The following is a 24,657-nucleotide window of genomic DNA, read 5'->3' as shown; positions in this document are numbered from 1 at the left end:
ACCCATCAGTATAGCCTACTGCAATCTCTAGCCAGGGGCCCACCCATCAGTATAGCCTACTGAAATCTCTACCCAGGGCCCACCTATCAGTATAGCCTACTGCAATCTCTAGCCAGGGGCCCACCCATCAGTATAGCCTACTGCAATCTCTAGCCAGGGGCCCACCCATCAGTATAGCCAACTGCAATCTCTAGCCAGGGGCCCACTTATCAGTATAGCCTACTGCAATCTCTAGCCAGGGGTCCACCCATCAGTATAGCCTACTGCAATCTCTAGCCAGGGGCCCACCCATCAGTATAGCCTACTGCAATCTCTAGCCAGGGGCCCACCTATCAGTATAGTCTTCTCCAATCTCTAGCCAGGGGTCCACCTATCAGTATAGCCTACTGAAATCTCTAGCCAGGGGTCCACCCATCAGTATAGCCTACTGCAATCTCTAGCCAGGGGTCCACCCATCAGTATAGCCTACTGAAATCTCTAGCCTTCTCCAATCTCTAGCCAGGGGCCCATCCATCAGTAAGGCCTACTGCAATCTCTACCCAGGGGCCCACCCATCAGTGTAGCCTACTGAAATCTCTAGGCTTCTCCAATCTCTAGCCAGGGGCCCACCCATCAGTAAGGCCTACTGCAATCTCTAGCCAGGGGCCCACCCATCAGTATAGCCTACTGCAATCTCTAGCCAGGGGTCCACCCATCAGTATAGCCTACTGCAATCTCTAGCCAGGGGCCCATCCATCAGTATAGCCTACTGCAATCTCTGGCCAGGGGTCCACCCATCAGTATTCCCTACTGCAATCTCTACCCAGGGGCCCACCCATCAGTAAGGCCTACTGCAATCTCTAGCCAGGGGCCCACCCATCAGTATGGCCTTCTCCAATCTCTAGCCTTCTCCAATCTCTAGCCAGGGGCCCACCCATCAGTAAGGCCTACTGCAATCTCTAGCCAGGGGTCCACCCATCAGTATAGCCTACTGCAATCTCTAGCCAAGGGCCCACCCATCAGTAAGGCCTACTGCAATCTCTAGCCAGGGGCCCTTCCATCAGTAAGGCCTACTGCAATCTTTAGCCAGGGGCCCACCCATCAGCTAGGCCTACTATAATCTCTAGCCAGGGGCCCACCCATCAGTAAGGCCTACTACAATCTCTAGCCAGGGGCCCACCCATTAGTAAGGCCTACTGCAATCTCTAGCCAGGGGCCCACCCATTAGTAAGGCCTACTGCAATCTCTAGCCAGGGGCCCACCCATCAGCTAGGCCTACTGCAATCTCTATTGCCTACTGAAATATCTAACCAGGGATCCACCCATAGTACTTAGTTTGTGTTTGCTTTCCTAGGTTCAGGAACAGAAACATTCTTCGTCACCTTAGTGTTAAAGCTTAGACTAAGAGGACAAGGTCAAGCTGTGACCTGACACTGTCAACATTGTTTCTTGAATGTCATCTCTCCAAATATTATAGAAACTTACTGTCCATAGAACCCCACTTAGCCCTACAAACAGGTGGAGAATGAACTTGCCCTCTTCAGTACCAGATCAACCTCTCCAACATCCTCACCGCCACACTAACTCTGCCTCAAAGACTGGCACGTGATGTCAAATAAAGACCGCAAACCTTCGCCCCCACCTGTTACCGATTGTTCAGGGATATCCCTCACCGCCATTGTTACTGAACAAATTGAAAGGGTGTGCAGATAATTGGACAAATATTTCTGTAAATTCTTTGTGTTGCTACTCAAGATAGGGTGACCTCACCTCGGACCTGTGTGAACAAAACTGGACACTGGCCAGCAGAGGAACATGGCTATTGAACACCAGAAGTCCACATGGATCTGGGGTGTGGGCAGTTCAAACTACAAGATGATTCATATAAGCTGTTAATAATAAACCACAAAATATTAATGTCTGGTCCACGGGTACACCTTTCGTATGAGACTGACTACATGGTCTAGTGGATAGGAGAGCGGAAGGCCAGTGGTTTGATCCCGGCCTCGTCAAACCAAAGGATGATTAACCCTTTCGCCCCGACTGCCCGATTTATCGGGCAGCATAAACCGTGTCCCAGTACCCGGCTGCCCGAAAAATCGGGCGAGAACTGTCCAAGCCCCACACCCGGCTGCCCGATAAATCGGGCGGCGCGAGCGTGTTTACAAAATCGTTCTTTCTACTTCCTTTCTCGTGTGTAATCTCGTTCTAAATATGGAAACGAGATCTACACGTGATTGACACGTCATTCTATGGAATTTCCCCGTCTTTTTGGCGCGAAAATCGCGGATGTCACCTGTTTTCGCGACAGGTATTTTTCTCGCTTGAATCGTAAATCAAGCGTAATGGCGGCCAACTACGATTCGGATAGCGATCAGATGATTAACAACGACTCTATCGGGAATAATAATGTGTTTGAATTGAATAATTTATGCGAAGGGGAGAGGGAATTTCGCGAAGATTTTGGTGAAGATTTTGACGGTTTCGACGAGGTGTCCCCCCCGCCAACTTTCAAGAATGGGAGTGGCAGAGGGACCACAACAGTGGAGACATGAGGGATTTTGAAGAGGCGACCGGACTCAAGAATATATATATTGACACGTACGGTGAGTGAAGAGTCATGCTATTGATTTTTTCCAACTGTTTTACGATGATTCTGTGTTTGAACAGATTATCAGTGCGACGAATTTGAATGTAGCCTACACGTGAACGAGCGATCACAACAACAACAAAGGTGAGTGGCATGACGTATTTGTTTCTTTTTTTTTTAATTTATTTTTCTGATCGCAATCCGAATTGTAGTTTGCCGGTTTGTCGTATGTCCTTATATTTCGCTCAATTTGAATAAAATTTATTTCTATATTCATGTTTGTTCTCTTGTTTTTTACATCTTAATTTAAATTTTAGTAACTGTATAAATTATTTATTTATTAATTGATTTAATAAAGTACTGATTTAATTTATTATGCAGTTGTAAATAGCAGTGTATTGTAAATATGTTATCACAACTTTTATATTTGCAGAACTTGAATTTACGATCTTTCTGTCCTTTTACAATCTTTCCCTCTTCAGATCAATCTGTGATATCTTCCCTGTGATGTCATTCTTATAGTAGCTGTGGTTCAATGTTCATGTAATGTGATAAATTACTTTTTAAAAACTTAAATACTTAATTTTTGTTTCAAATCCTGAAAAAGAACAAAATAAATCAAATATTTGTTTTTACCTGTGTTAACGAGTTTACCTGCGTTAACAAGTTTACCTGTGTTAACGAGTTTACCTAAGAGGCTGTAGGTGTATCATAAGTAATATGTGACATCAGTATAGAAAACAAAGTCAGTACCAAGAGTTGTAAACTTGTTTATTTGTTTACAGATGTGCATGAAGAGAATTTACCTGTAACACCTGCGATTACCTGTGCCGTCCAAGATGACAAGACCACTGTGTTATGTTTACCTTGTATCTGTGATTTAGTTTTGTGATTTTTAATACAATTTGAGCCAAAATTCATTGTCTGTTTTCATTTTTTCAGTGTTTTCAAGTTTTATTTCACTTGTAATCACCTGTAATTAGATAATGACAAAGGTTAGAGACAATAACAACAAAGAATATTAAAGTATACTTAATCCTCTTTACAATGGTATATGATCAATGTATATTAAAAGCAAGATTCTGGTAGAAAAAGTGCATCAAAAATGATGGTGTGATTTTCCAATGATACTGCCAGGGAGGCCAGTGTACTGGCCTTGTCAGTGTCAGGGACTGCAGGGTTTCAAGGGACATAACTCTGGGGCAGCCAGTGATGAAAGAGTTAAAGATGGCAGTTGTTGTTACCCTCCCTGTCATGGCTAGAACTTAACACTAGCCTGCTAGTCTGGGCTGGTACAAATTTCCAAATTCCCCCATTGTTTTAACATTACAAAGGTATTTTATCTTTACCGGGGGACATTAAAGTTCTAACCCTGCTGGTACTCAAACCAGGAAGATGATACAAGGACTGGCTGGCTGGGAGTCAGTGTACTGTGTCTGAGCGAAGTATCCATGTTAAACTGTGGCATGGTATCCCCGGAGTGGGCTAGCCCTATAAAACTAAAATCTTGGAATGTGATACAAAACCCCATTTCGCCTCACCTCCCCTCTTGAATAATCTCTGGCATGTATCCTCATCCCTGAATCCACTTTCATGTGAATCTCTGTAGTTGTTTCCCCCTTTAACTGAACCTCTGGCACAGCCACTTCCCTGAGAACCCCATCTTAGGAGTGAGTGAGTGAGTGAGTGAGTGAGTGAGTGAGTGTGAGTGAGTGAGTGAGTGAGTGAGTGAGTGAGTTGGGTTTAATACTGCTTTCATCAGTACTTAAATCTTTCATTTCAAAGTGTGTCAGACCCGTGAAGATTCCGGGGTAGAATAGGTCTTCAGCAACCCATGCTTGCCGTAAAAGGTGACTATTCTTGTCGTAAAAGGCGATTAACGGGATCGGGTGGTCAGGCTCGCTGACTTGGTTCATGCATGTCATCGATTCCAATTGCGTGGATTGATGCTCATGATATTAATCACTGGATTATCTGGTCCAGACTCGATTATTTACAGACCGTCGTCATATAGGTGGAATATTGCTGAGTGCAGTGTTAAACAACAAACCAACCAACCAATCAAAGTGTGTGCGCTTGAGAGGGAAGAAAACCCAAGCCGATGCAGCCTTTCATACCTATCTCCCTGTCCTGCATCATACACAGAAATGTACAACTACAACGCTTCATCTCACCTCCATTCATACCTGTCCTGTTGTGTACTCGCCATGAATCAGGAGCAAGTGGAACATTGACAAAGATGGGTGGTTATTAAACATGTTAAACATGTTAAAACCAATGTATCCTAGGCATTGAGTATTTAAAATTTCCTGCTAATTGCTAATTACCGGTAACTGTATAAAACTCAAAGGGAGAAGAAGATTGTCAAACAGATCGTAGGTGGATCAAATATTCATTTCCTGTGATTTCAGCTTACCATGATGAAAGTACAACTAAATATGTTTAAAATAAATGTCAAGTTTGATGGATTAGCTCTCCAGGGGCCTGTCACTCTGTCCTTCACTATGAAGTCACATGACTGAAGCTGCAGCTGACCGTGCAGACAGATGTATAGCCACTGCCAGGTGCTGGGTCAGGAACTAACATCAAGTCTAGGAGATGAAAATATTTCAGAAACTATATTTTGGGGGTTAAATTGTTTTAAATATATAATGTAAAAATGAAAAGAATCCCAAAGAATCATTCACAGAAACTGCAGAAATCTGGACCAAATAGAGTTGACTTGTAAGAGTTACTAGACTTGCTTGGGATATCAGATAGTTTGTCTCGGCTATACAGATATAGCCACACCTTATGGAGATATGATTTACACAAGTTCAAGCATTAGAATTTGGCACTAGTCCTATAGTCCTTGAAAAACTGCCCCATAGTTAAGGTATCATGAGGAAGAGTAAAAATGTGCCATTACTAAGGGTTTTATGTTATCGTTGTAAGGACTAGTGGACTAAAACAGTTAGTTTCTATCACTGAAATTCTTGCTTACCAATTCCCCTTGTTTGGTCGACTGAACATAAAAACAAAGTACAAAATAGGGTGATCATGTTCAGTATTTCACAGTAACCATGGTAACATGTACACTTCTAAGAAAACTTGGTTCTCTTCCAGGTCTGTATGGCCAGACACTAAACTGGATCAATTAATCACATGTTAATATTTAAAAAGTTAAATTCAATTTTATTTTTTATAAGTTTTGAAGATTTACCTGTTTATCATGTTTATTGTTTTAATCCATAGTGATAATTATTTTTTTTGTTCTCTTCCAGGTCTGTATGGCCAGACACTAAACTGGATCAATTAATCACATGTTAATATTTAAAAAGTTAAATTCAATTTTATTTTTTATAAGTTTTGAAGATTTACCTGTTTATCATGTTTATTGTTCTAATCCATAGTGATAATTATTTTTAATTTACTTTCCGATTGTGGCTTCTGGTTCCTGTGCCCGGTTGAACCCAAAACCTAAAATTACAGAATTGTTGCCTGTAAAAATGTATGTTGAAGGTTGAAGGTGGGTAGGTCGGGTTGATGTACCCTGAATGTAAGTTAGTTTATGTTCCCGCACATTAATAGCAAATGACACAAACATATTTAGAGTTATTCCTCCTTCATGTATTTCATTCGGAAAATATTGCAAATATCTTGAGAATGGTGTCTTACAAGATTAATTCGAGATACAAAATGGCGGTTGGTATGTTGCAAATGTAAAGTCAACAGTTTGGCAATTCAAGCACAGGGAACAAGAATGCATCTTACACGTTAGTGGGGTACACTAAAAATAAATGAATGGGTCTCAGCCAATCAGAATTCCACATTTATGTGTAAGGTAAGATAAAGAGGTGTACAGTGCAGTGGCATGTACTGGGGAAGGACAAGCGTGGGAGTCTGTCATTTGTCAAATATCAACACTACGTCCCTGTCAGGATGAGAGATCTTTTATGCACTGAGGATGTTTTTTGTCATTCCTCTTTTCTCTTTAACCCATTCATGTCAGTTTCCTGGCTACTTGAAGAAAATATATTTAAATATGTTCCTGATGCACGTTTGTTTACAAGTCACAGCTGAGAATACTGTGGTTGTGGAGAAAAAACAAAATTTTGTTTCAGTTTCACCAACTCATTAGCAATTACTCAACAATGAATTAACTTTCTTTGGGTAAAATATTGACATTTAATATCCAGGATAATAAACAAGCAAATTTGTTTCTTTTCATGGGTTAAAAATACAGCATGGGGGGAACTGCTTGTTGTTCCGATATGATCACCATCAAAATCCCTAAGCAATCTCTGCCAAGTGACCTTTATACTTGATCACCTTGTTTAAAAGTAAAGGGTCCTGGGTCTTTAAGGATTGCTCAATGGTATTTGAATATAGGAATCCTCTGAATTTCTAACGTTGAACATTATTACATGAACCCCAAGTTGCTTAATTGCAAACAGGAGCAAGGTGACCCTGTCGTTGTCGGTGCTGAAATTTGCTGTGGAAGTAACATAATAAACATGTATTCCTTCATGGTTGGCTTGTGGCTGGTGAGAGACTGGCACCAAGGATGTGGGAATTGAAAACAGAAAAGCAGATCCTGGCATTGGTAAGTGAGGCAAGTCCGTATATCACATTACGGTACTTAAGTCCACTGGGCAAGTCATCCCCAGAGTGAATACAACTATGCATTTATGCTACATGACACATCAACTATAGTAATATGAAATAATCGGGTGGTACTTCTTTTGATCAGTACGTGCCAATTAACACATCAACAGAGGAGCCTTGTTCACAAGGACAAACATGACCATGTTGATGATAGATCCAGTGTAGACAATGTTAAACAATCCTGAGACTAACACGCCATGCAGCCAACAAAAACCTGACAACACAATAATCATTGTCTCTCATGAACAAATTCCAACCCATGTAAAGTGCAATTGGAAACACTATTAAAAAAGAATTATATGGTGAACATGACGTTTTCAAGGAGTGAGAAAAAAAAGAAGTTTACAAAGTCCAGGTAAATCTACACTTAATTAACATTTGTCAACATAGCACCAGGTATAGGGTAGCAGTGTTTGAAGAATGTTACACCTTTTTTAGAGGATTTCAATCTGAAAATAGCAGCTAGTGTTGATACAGTCCCAGCTTGTCCATTCATCCCTGTGGTCGATCCATAGACTGTCAGATACCGTGCATTAACTTCTCCTAAGGCTTGGAATAATAACCACACAGAGAGTTTGCACACAGTCACGGCTCACCGACTTTGTCACTTCTTTGGGTGACAAGTATTTCTAATTTCCAATTTGGAATTTTACGTAAAAACTTTGTCATCATTTATAATGTTTTTTCAATGTTGGTAGAATTTATCAGGCAATCTTTTTGTAAATTTATGATGGGAATTTATCATATCGTTAGTTTCACTCATGTTATTACTTACTAAAGTCAAACACCGTTGTGTTGACATTGAAGGGACCTACCTAAATACTTCGAGTTATCGGGGTTCAATACAACCGAAAATGATAAATGAAGAAAAAATACACAGGGACCAAGCTTTCACTTTCACAAATGTAAGTTTGACACACCAAAGTTTGACGCAATGGTGTTTGACTGTATGTATTCAGGTTAATACAAGCATTTTCAAATTAAAGACGAAAATTAAAAGAAGGGAAAACCCCGACCAAGGTAGTCAGGGATCAGCATTTTAAATAGGAAGTCAAATTCAATAAAAAAAATTATTGTTAAAACCTACAGATATTTTAATCAAATTGTACCTGGTTAGTGAAATCGTGTCTGCAAGTTTACGTGAAGAAGTGAAATAACATGCATATGTCAACAGGTCTCATGCCATCATCTCCTCCTATACACAAATACCACGGCACAGAGTTCGTTAAATTTCAGCACTGGGAATAGCAGTCAGGTCTGTTGTATTCCCAGCAGGACTTTGACAGTTAATTGACATAAACAAGGTATTTCTCCATGCCCCACAAGGAAAACCTTTCCCCCTGATATGGCCTTTCAGTCTACAAACATGTTGCCACCATGTTTTAACAAGGCTGCAAGACAACTTTAAAGAGACTCAAAAAAAATTCTCCAAACAAAAAGAGAAATATTTGTAACAAGTAAAAGATGACTCCAACTTCAAAGCCATGTGACATTAAACCACCCTCCTACCTTCGGCTTGTGTCGGACCTGAACGCAAGTTGTCCACTTTTTCGACATGTTGCAACGAATATTCATCCAGCTCTTCGTAACGAGCAAGTCGAAGCAGAGTGTGCAGAGTGCTGTCACAGATGATGAAGTCTCTCGTGAGACGGAACGGTCACAACAATGTCAAAGGTCAGGATGACAGGAAGCTGTGATATGTGAAAACCACGCAGTTGCCTTGCTTTTTACTGTTGTTTGTCCATTAATCTAAGGAAACAGACACTTCCACATGCATGCATGAACACAAATAATGTCCATGAACCACAATATTTAAATATTTCCTGTGAAACTAAATTTCAGTCATCAGAAAAAGAAACTTCAACGGGTATGGGTGAAGACTTAAATGTGTCCAGTCCAGACATTTAGTTCATAGCTTGGTATGTGAAAAACATCAAATGTCACCAAGTGTCACCACTTTCGTCCACCCATTAGCACACAGTTGCTACACTGTATAACGTCTTGGTGCTGCTATACTGTATAACGTCTTGGTGCTGCTATACTGTATAACTTCTTGGTGCTGCTATACTGTATAACGTCTTGGTGCTGCTATACTGTATAACTTCTTGGTGCTGCTATACTGTAAATCTGACGAGGACCATCTGAAGTCTGTGAGGAACAATGGGTGGTTGAGTTGTACCACTTGTCAACAGGAGCACCACTCTGGTTAATCCTTGACATGCGGTCACCACGGGAGTGACAACATCCAGTCAATGCAGGTGACAATATTCCCCCGAATTCTCACCCAAAACGCACAATCCAACACAAACACATCTTTATGGTGTCAAATATTGCCGATCAATGCGTACCAGTTTCGGTATTGACAACAATTTTCACAACAAATCCAAGGATGAGAAAAATTCCAGATTTGAAGATTGAGATATGAATGTCCTTTACACTTATGATCCACCAAGAAATAAAAACAGATTATTAAATCACACAGAAATGCATGAGGTTGGCACCGAGTAAGCGAGATATTCTTGTGAGTTGCCCCCGAGATGCCACAGCTACAAGTACGTCCAAGACCTGTTGCTCTCCGACTGGCTTGGGTGTGGAGCAGGAGAGGTGTGATGGTCGTCGAGGCTGTTGCGTCAATTGGGTACGCAGCGTCGGTGTTTGTCAGGCTAATGTTGTCACAGGGATGGAGGGCTCGGGAATGTTGATCCTCATCTGTCATGTCAATCATTACCCACAGGTACAAATTCCCCCCCCCGCCAAGCAGACAGGTGCCCTGTGAGTTGTGGCTGGATTGACCACATCAGATGACAAACATCACTGTCACGGTGATGCTGCCAGATTGGCTGTATCAACACGCTGAAGCAGCTGAGATGACCAGTAAGTGAGTGCCAGTATTCATAACTATGTGTACATACAACTTGTGCATGAAATGGCTTGAATCTCTTTTGATCGAATGTCTATTGTGGACCATGAACTTTCAGTTTCATCAGAGGAACATTCTATCATTGTGTGCTTGCATTCTATATAATACGGGACAGGACAGCATTTAAGTACACAGTGACCATTGACAAATAAGACATTCAACTTATGAATGAAATATTACTGTTACCATAGCCAGAATGTATAAATATAATATTTAGCATCCTTTGGATAATTTATCTCAGTGTTCTGGGTTTGGAAATTTGTAGTTTTTCGAGTGCCATTGGAACTTATGAGTAAAAAACATTTAAGTGTCGTAACAGAACATTTAAAAATTGAAAAAAATAAATACTTGTGGTGCAGTGTATTACATGTATTATTTGATGCAGGCATTTGTCCACTTTCGCACTAGTAACCTGGACATTGAAATTGATAAAGAAGTTTAATTAACAGTATTTCAATTAAAATTAAAGAGTTTTGTTCTTGTTTGAAGATGTTGTTGGCATATTCAGGCCTCAAAGTTGTGACTAAAACGGTCGCTAATGCAACCTAAATTTCAATTTGTCCACTGTCCAAAATTCAGAGATGGCCAAATGACTACCTTGAAAAATATCTTGTGGTCACTAAATTCTATTGCTACACATATGTAGACACAAAAATAAACATGTCTGCTACTAATTGTAATCGCAAATAATTCATCCTAAAGTCAACAATGAACCAAAATGCATAAATATTAATGTAACTAGTATTTTATTTCAGTTGATAGTTTCTTGGATAAGCAAGGACATACGTATACTGGTATATAATCTAGTAACATAAATTGTTCCAGTCACAAATAACAAAACTGAAGTACAGTTTCCACTAATATACAATTCCAAGACTAGTGCAATGACTTTTACATATAATAGATATTTGATAAAAGATAATTTCAAATGCTTTTGGCTACCTACAATATTGGCTTGACGTCTTGATTTTACCACTCAGGCTATTTTGGAAAAAAAATACTTGTAGCCATGTGGCTACTTGGTAAAAATTTAAACTTTGAGGCCTGAAACTGAAATCCAAAAAGACACACCTGAACACCATGATTTCCTGGGACACTTAAAAAAACCATTTCGATCAAAATCATTCACTATTGACTGCATTAATTCTCACTGTGTCTTGATCAGCAGTAACCATGGAAACAGGAAGGTCATACACAGTGACATGAATATCAGTCTTACAAATAAAAAGTGAATGAAACATTATTCTGGTACTATAAAATATATAAAAAAACTGATTAAAAATTACCTATTTTCACAAACCTCCTGAAATGCATTTTTATTTAACATGCTGAAATGTTGCTATTGGAACACTTCCAACTAAATAATCTGGTGAACATGCTTTTAATTCAACTCGTAGTTCCGTATTTTTCAAGACGGAAATTGGCAACACTGTGCAGAATGTATCAGGGTGTGAAGTTTTCGGGAGAATCCTACAAGCGTAGAAGACTAAAAAAGGTATCTCTGTGTTCGTCATGCTCACGAATCCTCACAGTGTTGTTGGGTAGGTGTCACAATGCAGATAATGTTGACAGTGTACTGCGCAGAGTTTGCGCTGCATTTGTCTTAATAGAATGAGACCACTGTGATGTCAGCACACTCATGATGCACGGCACGGAAAGACAGCTCGATTGCCGAAGCATTGTGTGGAATAATAATAGCACCACAAACAATTTACACCCAACTTTCACCATGTTCACTCCCCTAGGGGATGCTGGTACATGTGGCATGTGTTTTGGCGAGACGGGAAAAGATTCTACAATATTCTGTATAGAATAAAGTAAAATGTTATTTGTTTTGTTACTTTTGTGCTGTCTTGCATGATCTGTTGATCAATGTTGGAAATTAAGCATGAATTTTTGTTTTGTTTGTGTGTTGTTTAATGTTGCACTAAGCAATATTCCAGCTATATGACGGCGGTCTGTAAATATTTGAGTCTGGACCAGACAATCCAGTGATTGACATTGAGCATGTTGAGTGACATCATGAGCATCGATCTACGCAATTGGGATGCGACGACATGCATCAACCAAGTCAGCCAGCCTGACCACCCGATCCCGTTAGTCGCCTCTTACGACAAGCATAGTCACCTTTTGTGGCAAGCACAGGTTGCTGAAGACCTACTCTACCCTGGATCTTCATGGGTCAATTAAGCATGGAGGTAAAGGGACCCCTGTCATACCCCTCAATGATGAAGTCTAGAGGTGATTGGAAATGTCTCATTCATTAACGTCTCATTCAAGATTATTGAACACACAGTAAAATATCAGAACACTGTCTTTAATGTATCAATGCTTCATTTCTGTAGTTAATGCCCTAGGGATATTCATATTTGTGTCAACAAAAACAACAATACAATGAGTATACAATGACTATACAATGAGTATACAACCCAAGCTGCCTGTTAGAGGGTTAACAGTCACATAACTATCTCATCCTAACAGGGACCCATTCAGTGAATGAGTGAGCGAGTGAGTGAGTGAGTGAGAGTGAGTGAGTATAGCGTTATTCTTCTGAAGCTTGTTTAATGCTGCACTCAGCAATTATAGGTTGCCTGAACAAACCCGGGTCCCCCATGGGGCGGACATATCAGGATAGACACCAAAGATCACAGGGTTCACACAATGCCCCTGAGGAATTGCACGCTGGTCTTCAATGGGCCCAAACTGCCTCATCGTCCCAGAATATGTAGAGAAACATAGGGAAGAGTGAGTGAGTATGGTTTTACGCCGCTTTTAGCAATATACCAGCAATATCACAGCGGGGGACACCACAAATGGGCTTCACACATATTATCCATGTGGTGAATCGAACACGGATCTTCAGCATGACGAGCGAACGCTTTAAGCACTAGGCTACCAAACTGCCCCACATAGGAACGAACACTTAACTTTCAACGATTTGACCAAAAGAATTTCACGCTCATTAACCACTGAACCAGGTGCTACAGATTCCCGATATGCTGATTAACGAACTGTCACCTCATATATCCAACATTAAGTTGAAGGTTGATAAAATCTGATAAAAAACTAGGGCAAACAGATAATTCCTAATCCTTCCAATGGAGTTATATTGTTACTGGTGACTGATTGAACACCACATGTTCGCAGTGTGAGTACGGGTTTTAGGGAGATTTCAGCAATATTCCAGCAATATCGCAGCAGGAGACACTAGAATTTGGTTTCACATATTGAACCCATGTGGGAAATTGAACCCTAGCCTTTGGCATGATAAGCGAACACTTCAACCACAAGGCTAACCCACCTCCTCCAATGTTCAAAGAAACAACTTTACTTATAACATGTTAAACCATTCAGATTCAAAGTTATTGTCATTGCAGTTGATTCTGAGCCAGGAATTCACTGGCCATTCTGAATGTGCAATTTTGGTTAAGCAAAGCCTTTGCAACTATAGGTCAAAATTATAGAGAAATCATAAATCAAAAATAACATGGTTTAAGCAGGAGAAATCATTTGAATGTGTGGATTCCGGTAGTTAGCAACAAGCACTGACGGGAAATCGAAAGGTTCTCATAATTTCCACAGGATTTGTAACATCCAGATTTCATTGTCCTATTGTCTTCACTTTTCCCTACTTTGAAGTAGGTTCTGCAACATTTCTATCATCAAAGGGACTGACGGGGATTGTACGTGGATTACATAATGAGGTTTCGAAAGTGTACACACTCAGCAACTTTTGCCACTAGTCCATTTTTTAAGCCCCATTATCGTAAAAGAAATTCTGGTCTAGAAAGCATATTTTGTGACAAGTGAGCATGTTATGGCTAAAATCCACTGTAAATGATACCAAGACAAGTCTGAGCTAGCAGGAAACAAACACCATTTGGGCAAATGGTGCATAGGAATCCTTTCTGCTTGCCTTAAAAATTGAAGTTGGTTGTTACAAATTAATTTATAAGCACGGTTGGATTAAATGGGAAAGTAAATAATTTCATGCTTTTGATCAAATTGTCAAGACAAGGCTCAGAGCCAAAACAAAACAGTCAGAAAACTGAAATCACAGCTCCGGTATGTTTATCACATTATAAGTAAATTTACTATCTATTCAACAAGACAATATTACCTTAATCTTCCACACATGAACTCCGTTATACGCAAACATTATTTCCCCACTCCACAACACCTGTGTAATACCTGGCCTCAAACTTAAGCAGGTTGATCTATGTCTGTTTAACCATGGTGCTATCAATGTCTATCTCCAGTTTAATCTGAAGGCCGATGCCAGTAGAACACATGGTGTAGTATACAATACTAAATGAGCCATTGCCAAGCCGGTGAACACGTTATCTGGACTACCCATGCAGGTAAGTAATCAGGACCACGGACAGCACCCGCTCATTAACCTCTGTCCCTGTTATTATAGAGATTAAGTCATAACAAATACAATATAAAGCAGTAATGACAGGAAAGATGTTCAGCGGATAAACTAGGTTCAAATACCTGTTTATCTTGTTCTAAATTCCATCAAAATATGTCATAATTTCTGTGAACGGTCAACCCACTAAATACCCATTGTATCTGTTACCCTTACTGAGTAACCAGTTTAAATTTTCCATCCAAACATGCAAAATGCTTAAAATGTGAAAAGGTTCTCTTATAGTGGGCCATGAAGATCCGGGGTAGAATCGGTCTCCAGCAACCGATGCTTGCCGTAAAAGGCGACCATGCTTGTCTTAAAAGGCGGGATCGGGTGGTCAGGCTCACTGACTTGGTTGATGCATATTGTCGTATCCCAATTGCGTGGATCAATGCTCATGTTGTCAATCACTGGATTGTCTGGTCCACACTCGATTACTTACAGACCGCCGTGATATAACTGGAATATTGCTCAGTGCGGCGTTAAACAAATAAACAAACAAACAAATCTCTGGGATATTTGGGAGTGCCTACAATATTACCTTGTTTCTGACTAGTGGCCATGTCCAATCCTGTGTTGTGAGGTCACACTAAAGTGAGTAAGTTGGGATTAATGCTGCTTTGATCAGTATTTCAGTTATATTATGGTGTGTCAGCGTGATTCTGGAGGAAAGTCTGACACGATGCAGGTCTAAAATGTTAACCCCAGGTATGGTGCTGACAAACCAAGGATCATAATCAGGGCCAACCCTTGATCATCATAAGGATCCTGGCAGGCCAAAGGGGTGCAACTCTACCAACTCAATTTCCACATGAGATTGAGCCTTAGTTACACACAGAACGCTATGGGTGATCATTATTACAGTATTGTGATGACTCAAGCTTGTTCAAGGCACAAAGGATACATACTAGTACATACCTGGAAACAAAGATCATAATGCAAAATTCCTCATTTCATTCCCACATTTACACACTGAAAATCATTCCTTAATTTGGGAACAAAATGTTTCTATAGCCAAACAAATCCTAAAAAGACCGAGACACTTACCTCAACTTCTTAAAGCAATGTTGTGACTAATTGATAATGCTGATCAATAAACAGTTGTCTGACAGACAGCATCCCTGAGGTGACTGTGTTAACCTGGTCACAGAGTGCTGTATGACCTTCAGATTGTTACGGAATTATATGCCGGTGGTTGTGACTTGAGATAAATAAAATGTCTTGTTACCATGGAAACATACAAATAAGTGATAATGTACCTAGTATATCCATTTTGCACAATTATCGTAACATGAAAGTAATGAATAAAGGCAACATGGTGTCTCACTTCTTACCATGGGGTCCCTGAATTCCCTGCCATATAGAGAATGGCATCCATTACAAGCAGGTATTATATATCATTACAGAAACAAGGTAGTCTGAAATAATGTATGTCACCTTGCCTTATTTGTGGACAAAAGATTACATCAATATCTAATACCTCATAAAAAACAAAATCTTTCACTTTCATACAGGAACAACCAGGATGTTATGAAACTTATGAAACTGACATATACATAATATATCCCATATGGACAGTGATTTAATCAGTGGTTCAATACTTTGATGAGATTCACACTACTAGCATGTGAGAATTGATCTCGATGACGAGACTGTCTTTTAAGTGCTGGTCTGATGATGGCTATTGATGTATTAATAGTCAAGAACAGATATTAGAGCATCCCCCGAGTGGCAGGGCACAGGATGGGGGGGTACCGTGGGGGTGAGATGATTCTTGTATCCCCATGCTCTGGGGAAGACAGGGCACCTTTGATGGGCAGCCAAGTCATAAATCAAACGAAACACAAAGAGACCAAATCTGTACGATTACAAGAACTTTTTTTATTTTTACTCATTCAACAGTATAGCTTGGTATAGAGACACTTTTATGTTACTGGGACAACATATACCAAGACAGATGGTCACCATGGTGACACATGCGAAGAAAGAAGATTTTTTGCTATATATTTTTTCCCAGTTTACTCATGGAGGGAGCGTTGGCATTATAGGGATAACCAGGGAATCTTGTACTACCAAATTCAAACCCAGACCTGCACATGGATGGCTGAACACACTAACCACTCACCTATTGAACAACAGCTGTCACATAGCGGGGTGCTCACTGTGACTATGTAATGTGCTACTAACATGCTGCCTAGCACCAGGCACCCTGAGATCAAGGTTAGAGTGTTTATCAACAGGTTTTCCTCCTAGAAATTATATTTCTCTTGTTGGCTAAGTGACAAGTCACATTCTTCACCTTGCCTGTAATTTTTTAGATTCTTTAATCATCTACAATGAGAAGCAGACCAAGCCATTTCAGATCCTGCACTTTTCACTATAGTGGACTTCTCATGTCCGATATGTTAAGACAAGTTCTCAATTATCGAAATCTTTAATTCTTTTGCATGAAGTCAAAACTATTTTACATTTAACTATACAATATAAAAAATATATGTATATCAAACATGACAGCATAAGATTTTAACCCTTTTCTGAAATTTCATAACTAAAGACTCAAAGTATTTACCATGTTTACACCATTAAACAAAACCAAAAGAGAAAGTTAATCTCAAACAAAAAGCATCCTACCTTAGATGTAATTGCAATAAACACAGCGAGTTCAATCATTTGTGTGTATAGTGAGCTGAAAGCTTGGCAAGATTAGAAGCGTGGAGGTTGTTTTTGATTTTGAACTGTTTGATAATCAGGGGAATCTCAGGCTCAGTTTGGATAGGTGGGACTCGCACATCAGTTCGAGATAACCGGGAACTCGACACATCCAGTTCGACAGATCCGAGTATTGATGATGATGATAAATATAGAAGGATTTCACAGGGACCGGAGGGTGGGACCGACACATCCAAGTTTGACCCGAGTGACTGTATTTATGTTGTATGAGGTTGCGACAATCGAGTCTTGTTTTCTCGACAATTAACTACATGGATTTGTCCCAAGGTTGCCAATGAATCAGCATCCATACATCATATATCTGTTTATCTCCTCTACAAGTACAGCCATTGATGTGAAACACAGGCCTGTGTCTCATTAGCCATCATGATCATCGAAAGTGAAACACTCTGAAAGAAAACTGGCCTTTTTATTCAGAGATTTCTAAATTGTCTAAAAAACATTTGCCATTTTCTTTTTTCTTGCAACCCGGTGAGCAACTGTCCAAAATGCAAAAACATGAATACCACATCCCCTGAAACCATGACAACATTATAAAGCATGATGGATGGGCAAGATAAGAAAGCAGCAAATGATCCCCAGACTGAAATAAAGGGAGGAAACACACTGACAAGATCAGGAATCAGCAACATCAAATTAGTGCCATTATCATCCTTGTAAAACTTGGGAGTTAATCTTTTATACGTTTCTTTTAACTCATCAGAGAAAACAGCCCTTTTTCTACAGATTATGTGACATCTAAGTTCTGGAACCTGAACCCCAGCGATGTGAATTATCTGGGTGCCTCCCAGTTCTGGACACCAAAGATTGGGGCTACAGGAAGCTGCCTGCCTGGTGCAACCTGGGTAACCCCTCTTCAGACGTACCGTACTGACAGCAGAAATCTTGACAGCATTGTGGATCTTAAGTTTTTAATAGCCAATTTTGTTATCATGGTTATTAACAAAATAGTTTCTGTCTTAAAAAAATATACTCATGTTTGCTTTGTACATATCATTCATTAAGGATAGAAATATATATATATTGGTCTCTGTACCAGTACAACAGAAGCTAATACTATAATAGGTTTGATGTTTTGTATGAGTGAGTGAGTTAGACTTATTGATGAAGCTTTGAACACTATTTTCTTTACAAAAAGAACCCAAACAAACCTGGTCAGTTGATAGCACCAATCAAGTCAAAATGCGATAAGGTTACCAAGAACACAACAATGATGACGTTGTTAGAAAAAGCATTCCAGAATCCCCACAGACAATGGATAATTTTCACTGAATATTGTCAAAACCATCTGTTGATTTCTCAGTCGGTCCAGTGATACTGGAAAATATTCTATTTGAACGTTATGACTAAGAAGCCTCAAGGGAGGGTGAGAATGTGAGACCACGGAACAGTATTTGAGATGTATCACAAAACAACAGAATAATGTGGGAGAAAGGCAAAATGCTCGTCTGTCATACAGACTCTGAAACAAATATATCCAATACAGCCAATGCCCAAAGTCTGCAATGTTTGGCAAGGCTAGATTACTGCAGTATCTGAAAATGAAGTGAGTCTCTGGGCTCCTATTTATCATATTTTGTAACTAAAATTTTAAGTTTGGTGAAACCGAAAAACTTATGGTGCTGACAGGCCAAGGATCATATTCAGACCAAATATGGTATCAAACCAAGGATCTGCCATGGAAAACTCAAGGTGTCTCCTAGAATCTGTTTCGATCCCTCTAACCAGGGAGAGGTTATTACAAGGAAAACATCCAAACTATCAGACAAATATCAGACCTGTACAGCTGATGGGAAGAGCAATCAGGTCCTCTGTAAACACAGCCATCCTAAAACACAGTGCCATGTGTTAACTATCACAGGGAATCCCAATTAAAATACACCACAAAAGCCTTGAGTACAAGGACACAATATGATCCCTAGTATCCTATTCAAGAAAATGAGAATTGAATGATGACATTGGGTGACAAGGCTGACTGCATGTGTTGCATGGATCAGATCTCAAGATATCAGTCACGTTGTTCAACGTTGGTTGGTTTGTTGTTTAACGTTGCACTCAGCAATATTCCAGCTATATGACGGCAGTCTGTAAATAATCGAGTCTGGACCAGATAATCAAGTGATTAATATCATGAGCATCGATTCATGCAGTTGGGATCAATGACATGCATCAACCAAGTCAGCAAGCCTGACCACCCGATCCAGTTAGTCGCCTTTTACGACAAGCATAGTCACCTTTGACGGCAAGCATGGGTTGCTGAAGACCTATTTTACCCCGGAATCTTCACGGGTCGTTGTTCAATGAATTACTTGCTGGCCACAAGAGTTGGAATTGTGTTCACTGTAGCATAAACCAATATTCACTTACTCATTTAATTTTCAAGCACCTCACAAGCAACATGATACTCCATGGTCCTGCTGCTTTAGACACCTTTGATGCTTCGTGGCTGAACTCAACACCTACCTAGTATCTGAATAGCCTAAGATGGGACATTAACCTTGTCTCCACACCTGGAAACTTTGTCATGTGAGTGCCATTGTTCCCCATCCTACCTGCAATTGGCCATCCCATTGTCCTACAGGTATGAGGGCAGGTAACACAGGACAGGTGAGGTACCTACCCACTTGAAGTATGCTCCTCCCTTCACTTGGGTAAACATTACAATGAGCTGAAACATTATCGCAACTGACAAAGCACACTCTCTCCCTCCATGTTTGCTGGCAACATCTTATTGTGTCTTGTCATGACTGGGAGAACACTGAATGAAGGAATATCACAGGAAGCTGAGGGGAGGTGAAATGGGATCTTAAATTTGCTTTCAAAATTGATACACTTTTCAAAAATAGCATAACAGTGTAAATGTCCTCTTGAAAATCACATTCGTGAAACCGGTTGAGTAAATTATACAGGTCATTGTTTGACTTTTGTACATACATATAAATTACGTCCCACCGTCCGTGAAGGTTTCATTCCACAAAGGAGGATGAACTACAACATGTACAAAGTCTACACGTCCAGTGGACAGACCTATTGTTCTGGGAGAGAGTCATACATATTTCCATGATGTCTTTTTGGTACAAAACCTAAACTATCCTAATTCAAGTTCAAAGTAATAGACAACAGAGAAAGATATGCATGAACACTGACAAACACAGGTGAGATTTTCAACATGTTCAATTAGCCAGTGGACAGGGGAAATTTATTTCAAATCAGCTTTTACTTTTCCGCAGTTGAACAAAGAAAACCCACTCTGAAGGAGCATCCTGACTCTGAGGTGACCAGTCTTGTTTCATCCCCTTAATGAAAAGCACTTGGCACTGTACCACCTTTGGTGTTTTTTGGCATGATGTAGCCAGGGATCAAACTACCGACCTTCCGCTCTCCAGGCAGACGCTCCTTCCACTAGACCACAGAGGTGGCCAGGAAATTGAACCATCGACCTTCCTCTCTTCAGGCAGATGCTCCCTCCACTAGACCACAGAGGTGGCCAGGAGATGGAACCACTGACCTTCCTCTCTTCAGGCAGACGCTCCATCCACTAGACCACAGAGGTGGCCAGGAGATGGAACCACCGACCTTCCTCTCTCCAGGCAGACGCTCCATCCACTAGACCACAGAGGTGGCCAGGAGATGGAACCATCGACCTTCCTCTCTCCAGGCAGATGCTCCCTCCACTAGACCACAGAGGTGGCCAGGAGATGGAACCACCGACCATCCTCTCTCCAGGCAGACGCTCCCTCCACTACACCACAGAGGTGGCCAGGAGATGGAACCACCGACCTTCCTCTCTCCAGGCAGACGCTCCCTCCACTGGACACTGAGTTGGCCAGGAGATGAAACCGCTGACCTTCTGCTCTCCAGGCAGACGCTCCATCCACTAGACCACAGAGGTGGCCAGGAGATGGAACCACTGACCTTCCTCTCTCCAGGCAGACGCTCCCTCCACTAGACCACAGAGTTGGCCAGGAGATGGAACCACTGACATTCCTCTCTCCAGGCAGACGCTCCCTCCACTACACCACAAAGGTGGCCAAGAGATGGAACCACTGACATTCCTCTCTCCAGGCAGACTCTCCCTCCACTAGACCACAGAGGTGGCCAGGAGATGGAACCATCGACCTTCCTCTCTCCAGGCAGATGCTCCCTCCACTACACCACAGAGGTGGCCAGGAGATGGAACCACTGACCGTCCTCTCTCCAGGCAGACGCTCCATCCACTACACCACAGAGGTGGCCAGGAGATGGAACCACCGACCTTCCTCTCTTCAGGCAGACACTCCCTCCACTAGACCACAGAGGTGGCCAGAAGATGGAACCACTGACCTTCCGCTCTCCAGGCAGACGCTCCCTCCACTAGACCACAGCGGTGGCCAGGAGATGGAACCACTGACTTTCTACAGCAAATGATGGTCAATATTTCAATATTCAGACTAGGTTAGCGACACAGGCAATGAAGACTGTGACGTCACATCCACAATGAAGCCTTGGTGACATACAGGTCCAGGGTGGAGATAATCTGGGCAATCAAGGATGAGGAAGCGAAGGACTTCAGGTGGATCCCTCAGCCTTGTATCATGACAGCACATCATGTCACTTCCTCCAATGCGACCATGCTTGACATAAGAGGCGACTCTGCTTGTCATTAGAGGTGACTATGTTAGTTGTAAGAGGCGACTAGCAGGATCGAATGGTCAGATTCGCTGACTTGGTTGATGCATGACATCGTTTCCAATTGCACAGATCAATGCTCATGATCACTGGATTGTCTAGTCAAGACACGATTAGTTACAGACTGCAATCATATTGATGGAATATTGCTGAATGTGGCGTTAAACAACAAACAAAAAAACAAACAAAACAAAACAAAACTTCCTCCAATTATAAGATCATATCTCAGTCTTCCAACATATTCAAGATGTAACTGTGGACTAAAACTCCAATAATTTCCTTATTAAAAATCAAGAATATATTTCAGTTGTACAGCTCCTTCAACACAGAAACCGAGGAAACACCACCATCGTAAACTTGGCCATGTCAAACAGCCACAGTTAAATCGAGTGTAGCAGACGCAACATGAATCAATTGATTCTGTTTTATTAGAATGATAGAGCTTAACTCCATATGCCCAGTACAAACAGTTAGACACACCCATGGAGCTATAATCTATGTACTCTGAGTAATTAAACCACCAATCACACCCTGGGGCATTTCACTGCACTGAGCATACACACAAGCTGTGAATCTCAGCTGGGATGTCATGTATCGAGTACTGATTCTATCCATGATGACGTACCATGTAAACAAACTGTAGGCTTCAATTCTGCTGTCTTAAAACACCAGAATATAGGATTCATGTATTGCTGACATGGCAAGAATGATGCATTGTGTCATATTCTGATTCTTACTCAATTATTTCTTTATACAGGACTGCAGTGGAGTGAGCAGACATCAGAGTGAGTGAGTGAGTGAGGTTTTACGCCGCTTTTAGCAATATTCCAGCAATATCACGGCGGGGGACACCAGAAATGGGCTTCACACATTGTACCCATGTCGGGAATCGAACCCGGGTCTTCGGCGTGACGAGCGAACGCTTTAACCACTAGGCTACCCGACCGCCCCTGCAGACATCAGAAAAGAACATAAATGTGGATAAAAATGAAGCAACAATGTTGTACCAGACACAATGTCATCACAGCAACAATGTCATAACGGTAACAATGTCATAACAGCAATAATGTCATCACAGCAACACTATCATGCCAGCAACAATGTCATAACAGCAACAATGTCATAACAGCAACATTTTCATCACAGCAACATAACAGCAACAATGTCATGAAAGCAATATGACCATGACATCAACACTGTCATACCAGCAACAATGTCATGTTGGCAACAATGCCGTACCAGCAACATTGTGATGTCAGCAACACTGCCAACATGTCAGAACCCTCTGTGACACATAACACACCAACAAAGAAATAAGCTACATTCTCATCACACTCACCCTGCTATACCACACAATAACTGTCACAGTGTTTCATTATCCTGTCCTTGCAGGTAATAAAGCGGGAGATGATTTATGCTTCAGACAACACCATAAACTAGGAAACTACAGGATATCATCCAAGCACAGTTGACCTTTTTTTGTTTTGACTTGTCACTGTACATGGGCAAAATACACATTATCATGAAAATAATATATACAGATATACACAAAACAAAACAAAAGGGAATTAAGGGGAAATGAACAAAAAAAACTTACATTTAAATCATTAGACATGTCCGACGGCGGAACAATTTTCCCAATCTTTCTCTCCTCATGCTGCAAAACAAAACATGCTGTGTAAGCAAAATAAAAAAAAGCATGCAAGTCAATAATCAGCATGATCAGCAAAACAAAGTAGCAACTTACACACCACATGGAGAGCAAAGTTGACAGGCCATGTGTGACAGTGTATACAAGCAAAGGAAACATTAGGGTTGACTGGTTGAATATAGGAATCAGAGATAATATCAGCGTTAAACTCTCCACAGAGTATTCAATATGATTCATATCACAATGCATTGGAGGTAAATCTATGTCAATATATCCTTCCATATTTGTCTGGAAGGGAGCCATCTTAGAGGCATGTCTTTTGGTTCAGTGCCACTGAGACTCGTAATTGGTGTACCGTGTCTGATTGGTTAAAAAGGTAACTACAGTCTATTTATTCAACATCCATGGACTAAACATGCTAAAGACAACATGTACATGAACCCTTTCATTCATGCTGGAAGATGATATACTGTGGTATCATCTTAACATGCTGATATATAGAGGCTGTTGTATGAGTGTTCTTGTCATAGTATGATTATGACACGAGTGTCTTAATTCCGGTATTTCCCAAGCAAGGGCAAGGGAAATACCAGAATTTAGGCCCGAGTGTCGTGAACATAGTATGACATGATCACTCGTATAATGTTCTACTTATTCAATAACTGATGAAGATGTCGACACACAGAGACGAATTTTAGTGTGATCTATACGGAGAGCAAGTCAAAACAGCAGCGGAACCACAATTTGTCAAACGATGTCAACAATCCTCAGCTATGATGCCGTTTCTAGTGTGATATCACAATTAGATTCGAATGACGTCAACAATACCGTCCGGATGACGGAAACAATACACTGTTGTCTTGTGACGTGATATGACCCTTAATAATAGTGAGTGAGTGGGTATGGTTTTACCCCGCTTTTAGCAATATTCCAGCAATATCACAGCGGGGGACACCAGAAATGGGCTTCACACATTGTACCCATGTCGGGAATCGAACCCGGGTCTTCGGCGTGACGAGCGAACGCTTTAACCACTAGGCTACCCGACCGCCCCCTTA

The 24,657-nt window shown here is 40.9% G+C and overlaps 1 protein-coding gene across 4 annotated transcripts in view; it reads right to left on the bottom strand.

Moving 5' to 3' along the window:
* LOC139446720 (uncharacterized) overlaps positions 1 to 24,657 on the bottom strand; it is an 88,094-nt gene that overhangs the window by 51,415 nt on the left and 12,022 nt on the right. For 2 of the 4 annotated variants that reach the window (XM_071228012.1, XM_071228015.1), the window contains exon 2: positions 23,546 to 23,605. The exons of 1 other annotated variant lie outside the window; for it this stretch is intronic. In XM_071228012.1, coding sequence (XP_071084113.1) covers positions 23,546 to 23,605 — 60 coding nt within the window. Of the gene's footprint in view, positions 1 to 8,725; positions 8,793 to 23,545; positions 23,606 to 24,657 lie in introns of those variants that run through there. One more of the 4 variants, XM_071228016.1, reaches the window with a different exon arrangement.

Source organism: Haliotis cracherodii, unplaced genomic scaffold (genome assembly GCF_022045235.1).
Source record: "Haliotis cracherodii isolate W230 unplaced genomic scaffold, xgHalCrac1.p SCAF_6, whole genome shotgun sequence".
In the NCBI taxonomy this organism is placed as follows: domain Eukaryota; kingdom Metazoa; phylum Mollusca; class Gastropoda; order Lepetellida; family Haliotidae; genus Haliotis; species Haliotis cracherodii.
The sequence above is the reverse complement of the archived record's forward strand: the minus strand, read 5'-3'. Positions and strand labels throughout refer to the sequence as shown.